The sequence below is a fragment of the Lasiodiplodia theobromae genome, assembly GCF_012971845.1.
Source record: "Lasiodiplodia theobromae strain AM2As chromosome Unknown scaffold_17, whole genome shotgun sequence".
NCBI lineage: Eukaryota > Fungi > Ascomycota > Dothideomycetes > Botryosphaeriales > Botryosphaeriaceae > Lasiodiplodia > Lasiodiplodia theobromae.
In genome coordinates, this window is record NW_023336377.1 from 275,145 (window position 1) to 289,617 (window position 14,473).

The window sequence follows — 14,473 nt, forward strand, 5'->3', positions numbered from 1 at the left end:
TCAGCCTCGCTCTTCTGCAATTATCGGCTTGTTCGACCTGGCTAAGAGATGTGGGATGGATTATGTTGTGCTTATCAGCTTAGAGGGCAGACGCGACATGAAGATCTTCTCCGGGTAGGTTGCAAGCAAAGAGATGAGACTCATGTTTCGGGCACGTTTACCGGAGACAAAAGACCCGTTCCAGGATCTCCTTCGGGAAGTTAAGAAGGTCCGGAATGACCAACTGCCGACCCGAGCTCGGATCCCTCCCGAGAAGTTCGCACAGTTGAATGCAGCGTGAATCAGCCGTGCTCATTAAGGTGAGGAAAACGGTCAAATCTACACCGCCATCGAATGACGTCTCCTGCATCCTGCTGCGCCCTTATTGACGCATAAGCGATGTCGGCGATCGCATCCGCCCAGCGTTAAACCTGGTGTAGTGAACATGGGGATGAGACGCAGTGATGCCGATGCAGAGGTTCTAGAAATCTGCCTCGCCAGGGAGCAGAGGCTCGTGTCACCACTGCCACTATACAAATACCTATGCTGGATGCCTCAAACTTCATCATCCACTTCTGTATATATATCCTCTTGTTCTCTCACTGGAAAAACTCGACAAGCTAAAATACAAACATCTCTGCACTACCTCCACATCTATTTCCAAACAACCCACCAACTCGATTAAGATGAAGTCTACCATCTCCATCGTTGCCGCTGCTTTCAGCATTTTTGGCACGACGATTGCTTCAATCGGAGATGGTAGCAACGGAGCTGGCACTGTAGTTGCCTCCTATCCCCTGGGGATGAGCAACGACGCCTACGTCTGCAACGACAGTAAGTAACGATAACCCACCACTCCCATTCACCCATAGGTGTTTGTTGGAGCTCCTAAGACAAAGCCAAGTATTCAATACTTCCCCTGAGCGATCGCTGACCTTCTCCCTGTAGATCGCTGGAAGGTCAAGGAGATCAAGGAGCAAGCCAAGACTGCCAGCAAGTTCCTGCCGAAAGCCGACGGCAATGCGCCAAGCAACAAGCCGGGCGAGTACCCCAAGGAGCACAACACCACGGATGAAACTCTCCTGCACGGCTGCACCGGCCTCATGTACGAGTGGCCGCTCACCAAGCCTACTTTCTCTGTACGCTGGTCCTCTGCCGAATATTGGCACGTGAATTTGGGAACTGACGATGCGCCAGGCTGGAGGCACTGCCGGTTACGACTTCCTGCTGCTCGAAGCGGACTACACTGGAGACAAGGTCGAGATCTGCAACGTGGTACGTGGGAGTTGCTTGTGCATCCGTGCATGGCTTGAAAGCTAACGGGGGAATAGGTCACGACTGTCGACGGCGGCCACAACACCTGCGTTCACCACCGCTCTGAGTACTGAGCTCGTCACTGCATTTCACGCACATACTTGTGATACCATAACACACCAATATACACAAATCCTCGAGACCAGCATTTTTACAACAGGGGTTGCCCCATCGTTACACGTTTTCCTTTCATACATACTACCGCCCGGATATAGACTTTAGAGGGGGGAGAGACACAGGTCTTGACTTTGCGGACACAATCTTACTTCTGAGTTAGTCTCGATACTACTGTACTGCTTATAGCAGATCTCTACGAATGGCGTGAGCGGCAATGAAAGAACCATGAGCACAATCCCTCGCGACCGCTGAGTCGACCTTTTTTGCGCCCTGCTTTTGACTTTCCGCTGATTCTACGATGGCATTCTGTTCATCACCAATGGCTACAAGATGACGAGCATGCAATATACGTCAATGTTGATCCCGCGAGATATCCGCTTTCCTAGACAGCAGGCGGTCGGCCCCGTGGCTATCGGTCCTTCGCAGATGCCTACAGGCCCAGACCAAGGATGCTGAGGAGATGGCCAGCCAGAGCGCCCTTCAGCCAGCTGAAAAGGTCCGCCGGGAAGATATGGAGCAGCAAAATATCTCGGACCAAATCCGGGACCTGTCTTACCTCTATATCTATTTAAAAGGATCGCTTCGGTCTGCGCTAATCTGAATTGACCGCACACCTTCGTTACATTCCATCGTCGCCAACACCATTAATCAATATCATTACAAAGCGAAGAGAATACTAAATGATCTTGAAATTTCCCGTTTGCCAACCATCGCACCATTCAGCCCAATTCTTCTGGGCCGCCTCCCAACGCCGAGGGTCACCCGCATCCGCTTTGGATACCCATCGACCGCGGAAATGTTCTTGAAAGGTTCCCATCCTGACCCAAACACCTTTCTCTCGAAGAGGGAGCAACATAAGCCCGGCAAAGGTTTCTTGACTCAGACGCAAAAGTGTGAGACGACGTAGATAGCCGAAATCCCGGTAAGATTCGAGCGTCCCGTCCATCTCGAGTACGTTCGCCGATCGGATTCCCCAGTCGGGCCAACACATGCAAACCGCTTCGTAATTCCACTGCAGGTCCCACTGATAGCGGGATTTCCCATGTGGGGGAGCCCTTATCACACTGGCTCTGGGGTCCTCGAAGAACTCGCCAAGTGACCGGTGTTCACCTCGGAGCACTAACCAGCCATCCGTTATGCGCCCAAATGGATCCTTGCCATGGTATGGAGTTTCAGCTTCCAAGATCGTGATTGACGACGACCCTCCGCGCTCTGCGGCCATATCGGTTGGCTTGAGAAAGCTGGCCCAACTCCAAGTAGGTGCAATATATGGTTCGGGACGTGCCGAGACTCGCTCCACTGCTTCAGATGGAGAAATTCGATCAATCCGCTCCCAATTTGGTGTCCACAAAAGGCTGTAGTGTAACTTAGATAGCCAATGACCTGCAAGATAACGATCATCCGCTAATCCCGAGGATTGCTGGAAACGCTTGGCGAATCCAGACAGGGCTGGGAGTTTGTCGTTCAAGTACGTAAACTGGCGATTGTTGTACCTATTCACAACCAGGCTTGCCCAGTCATCCGGGTAATGGAACATTCCAGGAACCTGATGAGCTTCGGGCATGACTTCCGTCTCGGCATTCATTCTCTCGGGACATCGGAATGTTACTCTGTCTTCGCTAAACATGAGCATTCGACGGGAAAGCTGTTCCTCCTGGAAGGTCCATCCCCGTGACTCCCATATGGAATTCTCAATGATCCTCTCCGGGAACACCCCAGTGAGATCTCCATCTCGGCTTTGAAGCAGGTATGTTTTGCCTTTCAGTGGGCCATGACAAGAACGGAAGGGAATACTGGCTGTTGGTACCGTTGGACGATTTAAGAACCCATGGTCTGACGAACGACTATCCACAGGGACGATGGCAATGTAAGAATGTCGGTAAATCTCACCCATCCTTGATGCTTCGAGTTCCCAGTCCTCTTCATCATCTTGAATAATGCAAAGGGAGTCTACCCAGAGATACCTTAATCCGAGAGCTCTTGCAACAAGAATCGCATCGAAGATAGTTTTAGGAATGGACTTCGAATTGATCCCTGATTGGTGTTGTGTGAAAGAAGCCTTTTCTGTTTTCAGTATGCTTGTGCCATCTGGGCCCCAGCAATAACTGAGCGTTGCATATCTACAATCCGTGATGCATTGGGAAGTAATCACGAGTCTTGGCTGATCTTCGCTGAGGTCGATAAGCCTAGACGGAAGGGGCCCATCACGCTCAAAGGGGTGGCAGGAATCTTCACATCCCGCGATCCATCTCTTCATAGTCGAGATGGCTCTTGGAGAAAGAGGATTTTCGAAGGGCGGTTTGAGGAAGTGGATTTCCAAGATATTATCATCTGATCCGTCAACAAGAAGGCAGTCTATGGTATCGTCAGTCCTATGCCTACATCTAAGATAGTTGCAACCTACCATCCAAACAGGTCATCTCGAAATTTAGACGATAATGCAGCCGTATCTCATTCCAGAAAATCATAATCCTGAAAGCCATCGCTGGAAGGTATACTTTATAACTTTCCACTTCAGAACGGGTTTTATAGAGGACATCCCCAATGACCATTCTTCCTTCAGATGGTGGCGGGGAAAGATCGGAGAGCCGGGGTATACGTGGATGTGTTGGTGTGGTCGAGGGTAGCGGGGATCGACAGTCCTGCCAATCACGTATCGGAGCAACCTCCAGCCATTCAGGCTCAGTAAGTGCCTGCAACAACAGGGTACAGACGGGGCAGCCACGGTCGGCTGACTCCTGAAGACCTGGAAGATCCGGAAGTGTGTCTGTCTTCGAATAGTGGCGCCTTATCTCGACCGTGTGGGATAGTTCCTTCGCCCATTTGCCGTCCAGGCGGATGTCGTTGCACTCTTGACAAAAATATACTTCGGGTGCGGCTCCCTGTGTAGATTCAAAGTCTCCAGCTCGTTCTGGCAGCGCTTGATCAGGAGTATTTGCATATATCGTTTTCCGCGCAATCTTCAACTTGGATGGCCATCGCTGAAGCAAGTACACGAGTTTGAATAAGTGTCGCGACATTAAAGTGGCCTTCCGGTACAGTTCAGATGTTGAGGATGGACGAAGGCGGGGTATTCGCGCTGACGCCGAGAACTGTCCCACTTTTGTATGCACGACGTTTTCATCCTGTAGGATCCGTTCACTTCTCGGCTAATTCACTCACCCGAATACATGTATTGTGAAGTCGTAATGCTTAAGTAACATACGCGGCGAAGCCGTGTGTATGAGGATAAGCTACGGTGAGATGAATTGGCATCCTACATGTACATTTTCCCTTCAAGCGGCATAGTAACCTCCCCGCTGCTAAACGAACAGTGACCAATCCCGTCCTGATCGCCATCACTGGGTACTGCACCCCATTGGACCGGCTTGAGGTGCGGATCTTCCTCCTCAACGGGTGGATGGCAAGCAGCAGAAATGGCGGCGCTATTGAAACCGCACGGCGGCATCCCAAACTGGTTATTCCGTTGACCCCACATCGCCATTGCCCCAAACGCCAACACTAAAAGGATCAAGAGCACATGGATTGCAATCTGCGAATACCCCAGTACGGACTTATCTTCCAATATGACCAGGTTGTCATCTTTTCCTGGATAGTCATAAAACTTCGTCGATCCAAAGTAAATACACTGCGACGTAACATAATGCAACAACGATGAAACGCCCATCATTGGGAGACTCAACTTCATTGGCAACTGCAGCCAATAAGTCGAGCGCTGTGAACCTTTGGGTTGTGACGTTCGAAGCCCTTTTCTTTGATGCGCAAACAACGACCATTCACGAGATCCGGCCATGGAAGTCATGAGGTGGTTGCACTGGATGTAATTGAAGGATAGAACCAACTGCGGTACGTTCGCAAGACAGATCAGTATCGTCTCCGGGAGGCCTTGTCCAAGGTCTGCAGTATCTGGCTTTGCATAGCCCAATATGAGGCATACTGCGCCTGCAATGAAGGAACAAATCATTCTAGAACTGTTAGTATCTATGAAACTCACTATCGTGAACACATAACTTACAATGCCGCCGCAACCATCCACTGTAGCTGGGAAGCGCCAGCTGAGTGCCGAAATCCTTCGCCGTTCGTTAAATAGTACGTCTTTGGTCCAGTAGTCCAAATATAAGCGTCGAATTCGTCCTTGCCAGTGAGGCACATCTGGTACGTGGCACAATCGGGGGTTTCCAGGAAGGATGCGAGAGCATCACCAACTGTGACCAGAGCTGGTTGTCGGTATTGAAATATTGTTGCTGACATAGCTACCAGCTTGACAATATTTGCTATAAGGACGATGATGAGGAGGCTGCTGTTGTACCGCAGTAAGCATGGATCTTCTGCATGTTCCACCAGGCATCCGGAGATCGGGTAACCATTTAGCCACCATCCTGAGTCGTTATGCTTGGCGTAAAGTCCCAGAATCCACACATTAGGGGGTGTGATATAGGCATTGACGTTTTGGTAAGCATACATCCAGTTCTTCGAGCTTTTATTCGATGAAGATAGATTGTCGAACCAAAGTATTGAGTTGTTTGAGGTGGTGCTTTTGCTTACAGTAAGGACATGCCTATAGTTGACCGGAGGTGAGTTCGAGTACATTTCAAGGCACTCTTTACTGCTGATATTCATCAGTTCTAGACTCTGGGCCTTTCTTTGGAGCCTCAAAAGTACGTCCTCGTCTTTGGCCCGAATTCGCGGAAGCTCATAGCCCCTCTCCCCAAGCAAGTCGTAAAAGGCGTGTGGCTTTTGTGAAAAGTTGTCTCCACGGAATTCACTAGTCCATATCTCTGGAGTAGGAATAGGGGCATTCGCTGTAAATTCATTCGTGAACTGAAGATCGAAAGGTGCTCCTTCCTGAAAATTCGGTGTAACTACGCCCACTACATATGCAGACTGTCGAGTAGTTTTAAATACGGTCGAGTTATATCTGAAGGCGTTAGCAGGTGTTGTACTTGACATCTGTAGGACCACGTACAGTAGATGTAGCGGGATAGAAGCAATGGCCAGGGCAATCCAGAGAGTCATACGCGTATATCCAACAAACTTCAAATTTCTGAGAGATTGGACTCCAATCGAAAGCGGTATACCAAGGCGATGGGCACGATTGATGTCGTCCCTTGACGGTGAAGCCAGGATCTGCATTGTATAGTTGCTGGCACCAAGGAGAAGAGTCCCGAAAATGTTGATGACTATGTGACTGAGCATTGCGAATGTCTCAGTCTTCTGACATGAGCCACTATATAGAAGCCCTTCGCTGAAGTCATGGTGTTCTGCATCGATTAAGAAGAAAGATGCGTTGAAGAGCAAGATCGCAAGCGTGATCAATACGTTCAAAAACATGGTAGTTTTCCAGGAATTCTTCTGCCTATGCCGGCATGGCTTTAGCAGCGTAGTCCAAAAGTGTCGGGACATGTTCCTGAGCCGAGGATCATCTGAGTTGGATGAGTCTGTGCAGGCCGTGGGATTGAAGGGTGGATCAATGTCCGGTTCCTGATCTTGGGCTCTATGCGATCGTTAGTCTAGACCCCTTCAAGAGCCTCTGGGTCATACGAGAGTTGATCCACAGTGTGGAGGCTGATCGACTCTAAGAGACGATCATCGGTCGGAATGATTGTTGGGATGGATGAGAAACGGCCCATGATGTAGAATCTCCAGAAGGATCAAACTTCAAAACTTCAATCAAGACTCTTCATCCATCCTCAAATACCCAGGCAACAGTAACTTATATAGGAGAGGGATGCGGTTGTGCTGCGATGGCGTCTATTCATCTGCGTAACCCAATATAACCTTGTGAAACGGAATAAAGTTACCTTCAAAATTCTTCCCTCTTCAATACAAGATTTGGAGATTCAATTTACTTCCCGGATGGGCAAAATCACAAACACTGGAGCAGCAGATCATGAAGTCAGCAGTAATGTTGTTTATGACCATAGAATCCACCTGCCAGTATGTTTTCTGTTGCTGCGCAGTGCAACTGTGGCACGGATGGTCTCGTAAGCGCTAATGTAGAGTTTCAGCTTATTCTTAGAATCACAAAGGAGCAAGCATCGCCATGAAAAGTTACACAGACCCTTGCTGCCTGCGCCTGAAATGATTTAGTGAGACATATCCAACTTTTCAATTCTCTTTGCATCGGTCATTCTCGTCTCTAATTCTTCTCAGCATCACTTTATCTTCAATCTCAGGATAGCGCCTCAGCGGTGAATTCAGACTCCTTGCTGACCAGACAGACGTATTTCCCTTATCCACCGACTGCCATCAACAGTCAATCTTCAATGCTTCCTTATGAAGCAGATGCGGTGCAAGATCAAGTAACCGCTACCCGGTCGGACTTTGCGCTGGTCGTTTGATACAAAGTTGCAACTCTTTAGCTGGGCAAGATTCCACACCGCTTTTCTATTCAGATTACATACTAAATACCTAAAGACCTGCTTCCTAATATACAGTCAATTGGAGGAAACATTTGTTTTATTGAATCTGCCAAGTAAGCCACGCATACCACTATTTTCGATCACCTCCCTAACTAGTTAAAGACACTGCGTCATTTTATTACATTGCTCAGATCTTCGGTACCTTCCGTTCAATGTTGATGGTACGTCATTGGGGTGTCATCACATCTCTTAAAGTAACCCTGTTTATTACAGGTGAGCAAACTTATTCATCAATAAAACGATTCCATGTTTGACATCTTGTAAGATTTCTCGCATCTTTGTGGGCAATGTTTTTCCCCATCTCCAAAGACGTTCACAATCTCTCGTCTGATTCTCTAGAAGGTCGGTCGCCTCCAGGACGTTATGTTTGCACAATTATCATGCTTCTCTGCGCTTTTTTAAGCGCAATTATTCTCCCAGGAATTTTTCTTGTGGCGATAAAATGTTATCCGCCAGAGGCTCCGCCATTAGGTCTTATGTCTGCCACCTCTTCCGGAATTTTCGGGAAAATAATGGCAGAAACCCATTCTCTTCTCAAACCTTCCTATGACGGCAACGGAACCCTCCGCAACTACGGCTACATAACAGACTCTCACAGAATTAACCTCATAATGAGGCTACAAGGCTTAGCTTTTGCTATAGTCTCTTTGGGAGCGACTTTCTTACTGGATACGAAAACCCTCGACTGTACCTCTGGAGGTTCATGCCAAACCAGATTTCGGGCACAACGAACATTGAAACTTCTAATATTGGCTCGGAACATCTATGATACTGTTATCCCTCAGGTTTGTTTCATGAAATATCCTTGAATTGGGTTCTCTAATTCAATGTAGGTCTGCCGGTCCCTTAAGGACGCACAAGCCTATTATTTCCTCGCATTATCCATTGTCATGGGAGCGGATAGGAATATTTATCCGCACCCGGTGGGCTCCTGGCCATACACAATATATGCAAAGTGTCTGTCCCTTTTTTGGTATATCATCATTGGCTGCGTATTCTGGAAGCGGCCCAACGTACGCAGGAAGTATTTTGCTAAAACCCCACGTTATAGCAACTTGCACAACTACAGTCACTGTTACTGGATTATTTACTTGCATAGAATCAACTTACTCCTTCATTCGAGGCCAAATCATCTTTCAGAGCAATTTCGGGAACGATTTCTACGAGGCCGACCTTTGGAACTGTTTTCAAGTAAAATACTTCTTAAGCGATACTTGCGGAGACGTTTCAATAGTCTGTAAGTTATGAATCCATATACCGCATACAAGGTGGCTAATAATATCACATGCCTTGCGATGCTAGCTACAGCCAATGTGAGAGGAACAGTAAGAGCGCCATTCATTATTGGTACACTTGTCGTGGGCCTCAACCTCGGAACTCTGTTTCGCATGTGCACATACCGGCTCCCACATCAGTTCGGCAGTTTCAGTCACCGGGTTTCTTTTCACATGTCATGCGTCATAGTAAAGACCTCAGGCCTTGCTCTTTATACTTATTGGGTCATTGCCCAGAATCGAAAGCGACAGAAGCTAGTCAGAGAGTTGGGAATTTCGGAAGAAGATTCAGGTGCTTTCAACTCGATTGCAGTTAGCAGGGAAATGACGGACATTGAGAACATCCATTTCAGATATGGTTATTGAAGATGGTCTGGTCGGTATTTGTTCTCCATAGTATGGTTCCATAGTATAAATTTCAACGCATCATACAAAAGCCGCATATGGCTATTATTGATTTGGAGAGGGACGAGGGAATGAAATGATGCTGACCGCCATACCAGCCATTGCACCTGTCCATTGGTTGGAGGCATTCTCGAACACTGTGCGACTGATGGCGTTGCGTGTGCTACAGGCAGGAAGCTGGGAGGAAATCCGTGTATTTGTGAAACACATAGGCGCATATCAACGATTTTGACAGCTGCAACAGAATGCAAACGCATGCAAATCAGGAAGATCCGCTGAACCCCCCCGAAATTGTGCAAATCATTGAATCAGTAGATTCCATCATGAACAGAAGCTATTCTAAAAGCTGGTGCGCAATGACACGCTAAAATTATCTGCATAGTCTTAAGAAAAGGCAGTGTCTGTTTAAACTTCTATTCAGGCCCCCCATCTGTCGACCGGATGCGAAAGGAGGTTGTTCGGCTGCCAAATTAATGCGAGACAACACAGCCAAGAATGGGGATGTGTCCCTAAATGTGCGGGGGCTTACGGTCGGTGGTAGTACATTCAGGCAGACAGGGTTCTAAGGCCTGATTTAGCTTTGTGGCACAGCTCAAAACAATTTCTCAGCTGGCGAAGCCGGTTCGAAAAAAAAACGTTGATTTCTAAAAATTTCCCTCGGGAATGGAACAAGGGCTGAATTTGAGACAGAAGAAATGAAATGAGATACGCCCCCAACGCTTTTCCCATGCGGCTTTGGCTGGCAGGGGTAACAGGTGGTGTTGCACCCAGCCAAGGTGCCAAGTAGCTTTCCCCGCAAACACCCACAAGCGCGAAGCTTTACACACTGTCCACCTGCCCACCGCAGACATAAGCTTGACCATCATCGCTCTCAACCTCGGCGCGACTTGCAGCATGACCCGCATGCGACAATGCCAGCCTTCCCGACGTCGTATCATAGGCAGCCAGCCGAGAGGTAGCACCATGGCGACTGCAGCCAACGCCGTGTCGTCGCTGCTGTCACGCCTCGCTGGGCTTATCTGGTCCCCTGTGTCGGCCAAGCCAATTCTCCGCCGGCCGGATGCTTGCTGCAGCTGAAACGCCCCCAAACAAGCGAACGCCAGGACGATCGTTTGGATGCCGATGTGTTATCTGCTGTGTAACTGCGTTGTTCTAGCTTCCATTGCTGCTGCTGCTTGTCGCCCGCCCATGCGCGAAGTCTGTTCTCTCTTATGCTTTTCCTCCCTCTCGTCACCCCGGGTCTCCACTGTTCATCCTGCCGATTCAGGCCTTTGTCCTGCCCTGCCCGCTGCGTCGGAACCTTGAGACAAGACATCTCCCAACTTTTCGTCAACGCAACAGTCTTCCTTCTCATCCTGACACTCCTCCCCCTCGCCGCACACCATGCCGGCTGCAAGATACTACTCCGGGAACCACAAACCCATCGACGAAGAGAAGCACGACGATGGCGGTCCCCCAGCACGCGAAGTCTCCGGCGGCTCCGACCAGGGCACGGCCATTGTCGAATCGGCCCCGCTAAGGCGAGCCCTGCACGGCCGTCATATGCAGATGATTGCTATCGGTACGTATGCACGCCCTCGTCGATGATCCAAGCCTGTGGAACGACCGCGTTTCGAAGAAGGAAATTGACTGACACGTCCCCACGTTTGTCCCTGGCAGGCGGCTCGATCGGCGCGGGGTTATTTGTCGGCTCTGGCAGTGCACTGAGTACCGGAGGTCCCGCCAGTTTGGTGTGTCTGCTTCCCCGGATCGTCCGATGCTGGTGTTGATCATGCTTGTCACTGACTGTGAAGATTGCAGACGATTGGTTTCATCATTGTCGGTACGTTGGAACCTACTTTGTGTTGATGTTAAACGGTTACTGACTACTCGTAGGCTTCATGCTGCTTTGCACGATGCAGGCTCTCGGCGAGCTGGCGGTTCTGTACCCCGTTAATGGCGCCTACTATATCTATATGGCGCGCTTTCTTGATCCTGCGTGGTACGCGTGCTTACTCGTTGACTGTTACTAACTTAGAGTGCTGACCACATGTCAGGGGATTCGCCATCGGATGGGACTACGCTCTCGGCTGGCTATTGATCTTACCTTTTGAAATCACAGCCGCCGGTATCACGATCCAGTTCTGGGAAAGCGCCAAAGACATCGACATCGGCGTCTGGATCGCCGTCTTCATGGTCGCCCTCATTGTCGTCCAGTTCTTTGGCGTCCGTGGGTATGGCGAAGGTCTGCATCCCCTACCTATCCGCTTCACGTTCCAAGTCCCCCTCAACATCTTTACCCCACCCATCCACGTCTCGGTCCACATCTCCGTCCACATCCCTCACCCCCTCAACCCCGCCACTAATCTCCGGTTCACACAGTCGAATTCGCCCTCGGCCTCATCAAAATCCTCGCCTGCCTCGGCTTCATCATCCTCGGCATCGTCATCGACTGCGGCGGCGTCCCCACCGACTCCCGCGGCTACATCGGCACGCGCTACTGGGTGTCCCCCGGCGCCTTCCGCCACGGCTTCCACGGCTTCTGCTCCGTCTTCGTGACAGCCGCCTTCGCCTTCGGCGGCACCGAACTCGCGTGCCTCGCCGCCGCCGAAGCGGCCTCGCCGCGGCAATCCCTGCCCAAAGCGACGCGGCAGGTATTCTGGCGCGTGTTTTTCTTCTACATCGTCAACACGTTTATCCTCGGGCTCATCGTGCCGAGTGACGATGGAAGGTTGTTGAACGCGTCCGGCGCCAACACCGCGTACAGCCCCTTCGTCATCGCCATCCGCCTCGCCGGGATCAAAGTCCTGCCGAGCGTCTTCAACGTCGTCATCTGCATCGCGGTCCTCTCCGTCGCGAATTCCGCCACCTTCGGCTCGACGCGGACGTTCCAGGCGCTGGCCTCGCACGGCATGGCGCCGCGGTGGCTGGCGTACGTCGATCCGCGCGGCCGGCCGCTGGCCGCGGTCGGGCTGCAGATCGCGTTCGCGTTCCTGGCCTTCGTGAACGAGGTCGAGGCGGGGGAGACGGTGTTCAACTGGCTGCTGGCGCTGTCGGGGCTGTCGAACTTCTTCGTGTGGGGCAGCGTGTGTCTCGCGCACATACGGTTCCGGCGCGCGTGGAGGCTGCGCGGGCGGCGGGTGCGCGAGCTGCCGTTCGCGGCGGCGATGGGGACGAAGGGGAGTTGGGTGGGGTTGGGGTTGAATGCGGTTTGTCTTGTGGCGCAGTTTTATGTCGCGTTGTTTCCGGTCAACGGGGGTGGGCCTGAGGCGGGGAGGTTTTTTCAGTCGTATCTGGCTGCGCCGCTGATTCTTGGGCTGTACGTTTTCTGGAAGGTGTATAGTGCGTGTTCTGGGGATGAGCGGATTAATCATCGCGGGTGGAAGTTGTTTATGCGGTCGCATGAGATGGATTTGACGAGTGGGATGCGCGAGGGCGTGTTGGAGGTGCCGGAGGGGGAGGCGGATGAGGTGGATGACAGGACGCTGGGGCAGAAGATTGCAAGGTTGCCGGTGACGGTGTGGAAGGCGCTGATTTGAAGTGGTGATGCGGGCTGTTGTGGGTCAGCGCGGATTGCGGTGCGGGTAATGGCAGGAGGTGGGTATTCAAGTCACAAGAGTGAGAGGCAGCAGTGCATATCCTATGAAATTTCTGTCTATCTCCGTCAGACCGTGTTAAGGAAGATGTCAGTCACGAATTTCTAGACTCTGAGCCGATTCAAGTACAGCTATCGGCTAGATTGACGCGCATCATGAAGTCGACGAAGCCTTCAAAGCCCCCAGCACTTCCAGTGGTTGACCTCGGCAAAGGCCGTATCGACCTGATAGCCCCAAACGTCATCCCACTTCTTCCCATCGCCGCCATTGTACAGGTCGCCAGCCACATCGACCGAGCCCTTGACCACGACCGGCTTCCACTGGCCATTCGAGATGTCGGTGGTGAAGTTCGTTTTCTGGGAGCGGCAATCCACGCCCTGGCCGCTCAAGGAAGGCTGGTTGGTGATGTTGACGAAGAAGTCCAAGGTCCAGGGCATCTTGCCGTCCGGCGAGGTGATGGTCTCCCACTTGCTGTCGAACTGGATGCTGGTGTCGTCTTTCTTGAAGCCCTGGAGGAAGACCTTCCTGTCCTTGGCATTGCCGTCGCGCGTGTAGGTGTAGGCGTTGCAGGGCGGGTCGAAGGTGGCCGGGATGACCTCGGTGCCGTACGAAGTAGTCCTGCCGATCTCGTCCTCATTGGACGCGGTTATGAGCTGCGTCGGGACCATGCGGAAGAACGTGTAGGGCCTGGAAATCGGGAGGGAGAGGAACGGGTACTCGATCGAGACGCGCTGGGGCGAGGTACGTAGTCAATGATGCTAGCAAAAAAGATTAGGATGACGTACGGTGAGGTCAGAAAGCTTGACTTTGTTAGGCAGCCGGATATCATGCTCGATGCCGGCCCGGAGGAAAAGCGGGTACGCATCCTTGGGCATGGCGGGAATCAGTTCGCGGTAGGCGGCCCTGTTGATCGTGTACATGTCGCCGACGACCTTCTGGGCCTCTTCAAGCGTAATGAGCAGTACAGCAAGGGTGCCATTCTTGGTGCCGGTGGTGTAGCTGCCAGTGCTGATGTCGGCGTAGGGGTTGGGCTGCGAATCAGGCGTGCACGTCGTAGCGACGACGCAGACAGCGCTGAAGTACAGCGCCGTCAGGACGGAGAGGATGCCGAGGCGCATGGTGAGTGTTGTCGTTGTCGCGGTACTCGGAAGGCGTGGTGGGCTTGCTCTGGTGGCCGCGCAGTTAGGTGGAGGAGCTAGGAAGCCGGAGGGTGTAGGAGCTGGAAAGATGTGCGGAGGATCTGAAGTATTTATGCTCACAGTCAGGGTCCAGGTCACGCCGAAGCTGTAGCGAAGCCGTGCAAAACTGGAAGGAGCACGGGCGAGTGACGCATATGAGGATCAAAATTGCAACGTTATGGCGCGCGCGCTGATCACTGAACGCCTTT

The 14,473-nt window shown here is 51.4% G+C and overlaps 3 protein-coding genes across 3 annotated transcripts; 2 read left to right on the forward strand and 1 right to left on the reverse strand.

The window, feature by feature from the left end:
• Nucleotides 1-665: 665 nt before the first annotated feature.
• Nucleotides 666-1,367, forward strand: LTHEOB_6019 (Ribosomal protein l28 l40 mitochondrial protein; the record flags this gene model as incomplete). The annotated part of the gene is made up of 4 exons (XM_035515229.1): nt 666-813; nt 928-1,118; nt 1,177-1,254; nt 1,311-1,367. The coding sequence occupies 4 exons, from the start codon at nt 666-668 to the stop codon at nt 1,365-1,367; spliced, it is 474 nt and encodes a 157-aa protein (XP_035373150.1).
• Nucleotides 1,368-10,894: 9,527 nt separating this feature from the next.
• Nucleotides 10,895-13,029, forward strand: LTHEOB_6020 (Amino acid/polyamine transporter I; the record flags this gene model as incomplete). The annotated part of the gene is made up of 6 exons (XM_035515231.1): nt 10,895-11,072; nt 11,171-11,241; nt 11,312-11,333; nt 11,387-11,492; nt 11,548-11,735; nt 11,873-13,029. The coding sequence occupies 6 exons, from the start codon at nt 10,895-10,897 to the stop codon at nt 13,027-13,029; spliced, it is 1,722 nt and encodes a 573-aa protein (XP_035373151.1).
• A 230-nt stretch (nt 13,030-13,259) lies between these two features.
• On the reverse strand, nt 13,260-14,204 carry LTHEOB_6021 (Isoflavone reductase family protein; the record flags this gene model as incomplete). Its single annotated transcript, XM_035515232.1, has 2 exons — nt 13,260-13,817; nt 13,872-14,204. 2 exons carry the CDS (start codon nt 14,202-14,204, stop codon nt 13,260-13,262), a joined length of 891 nt encoding a protein of 296 aa, XP_035373152.1.
• Between the last annotated feature and the right edge of the window lie 269 nt (nt 14,205-14,473).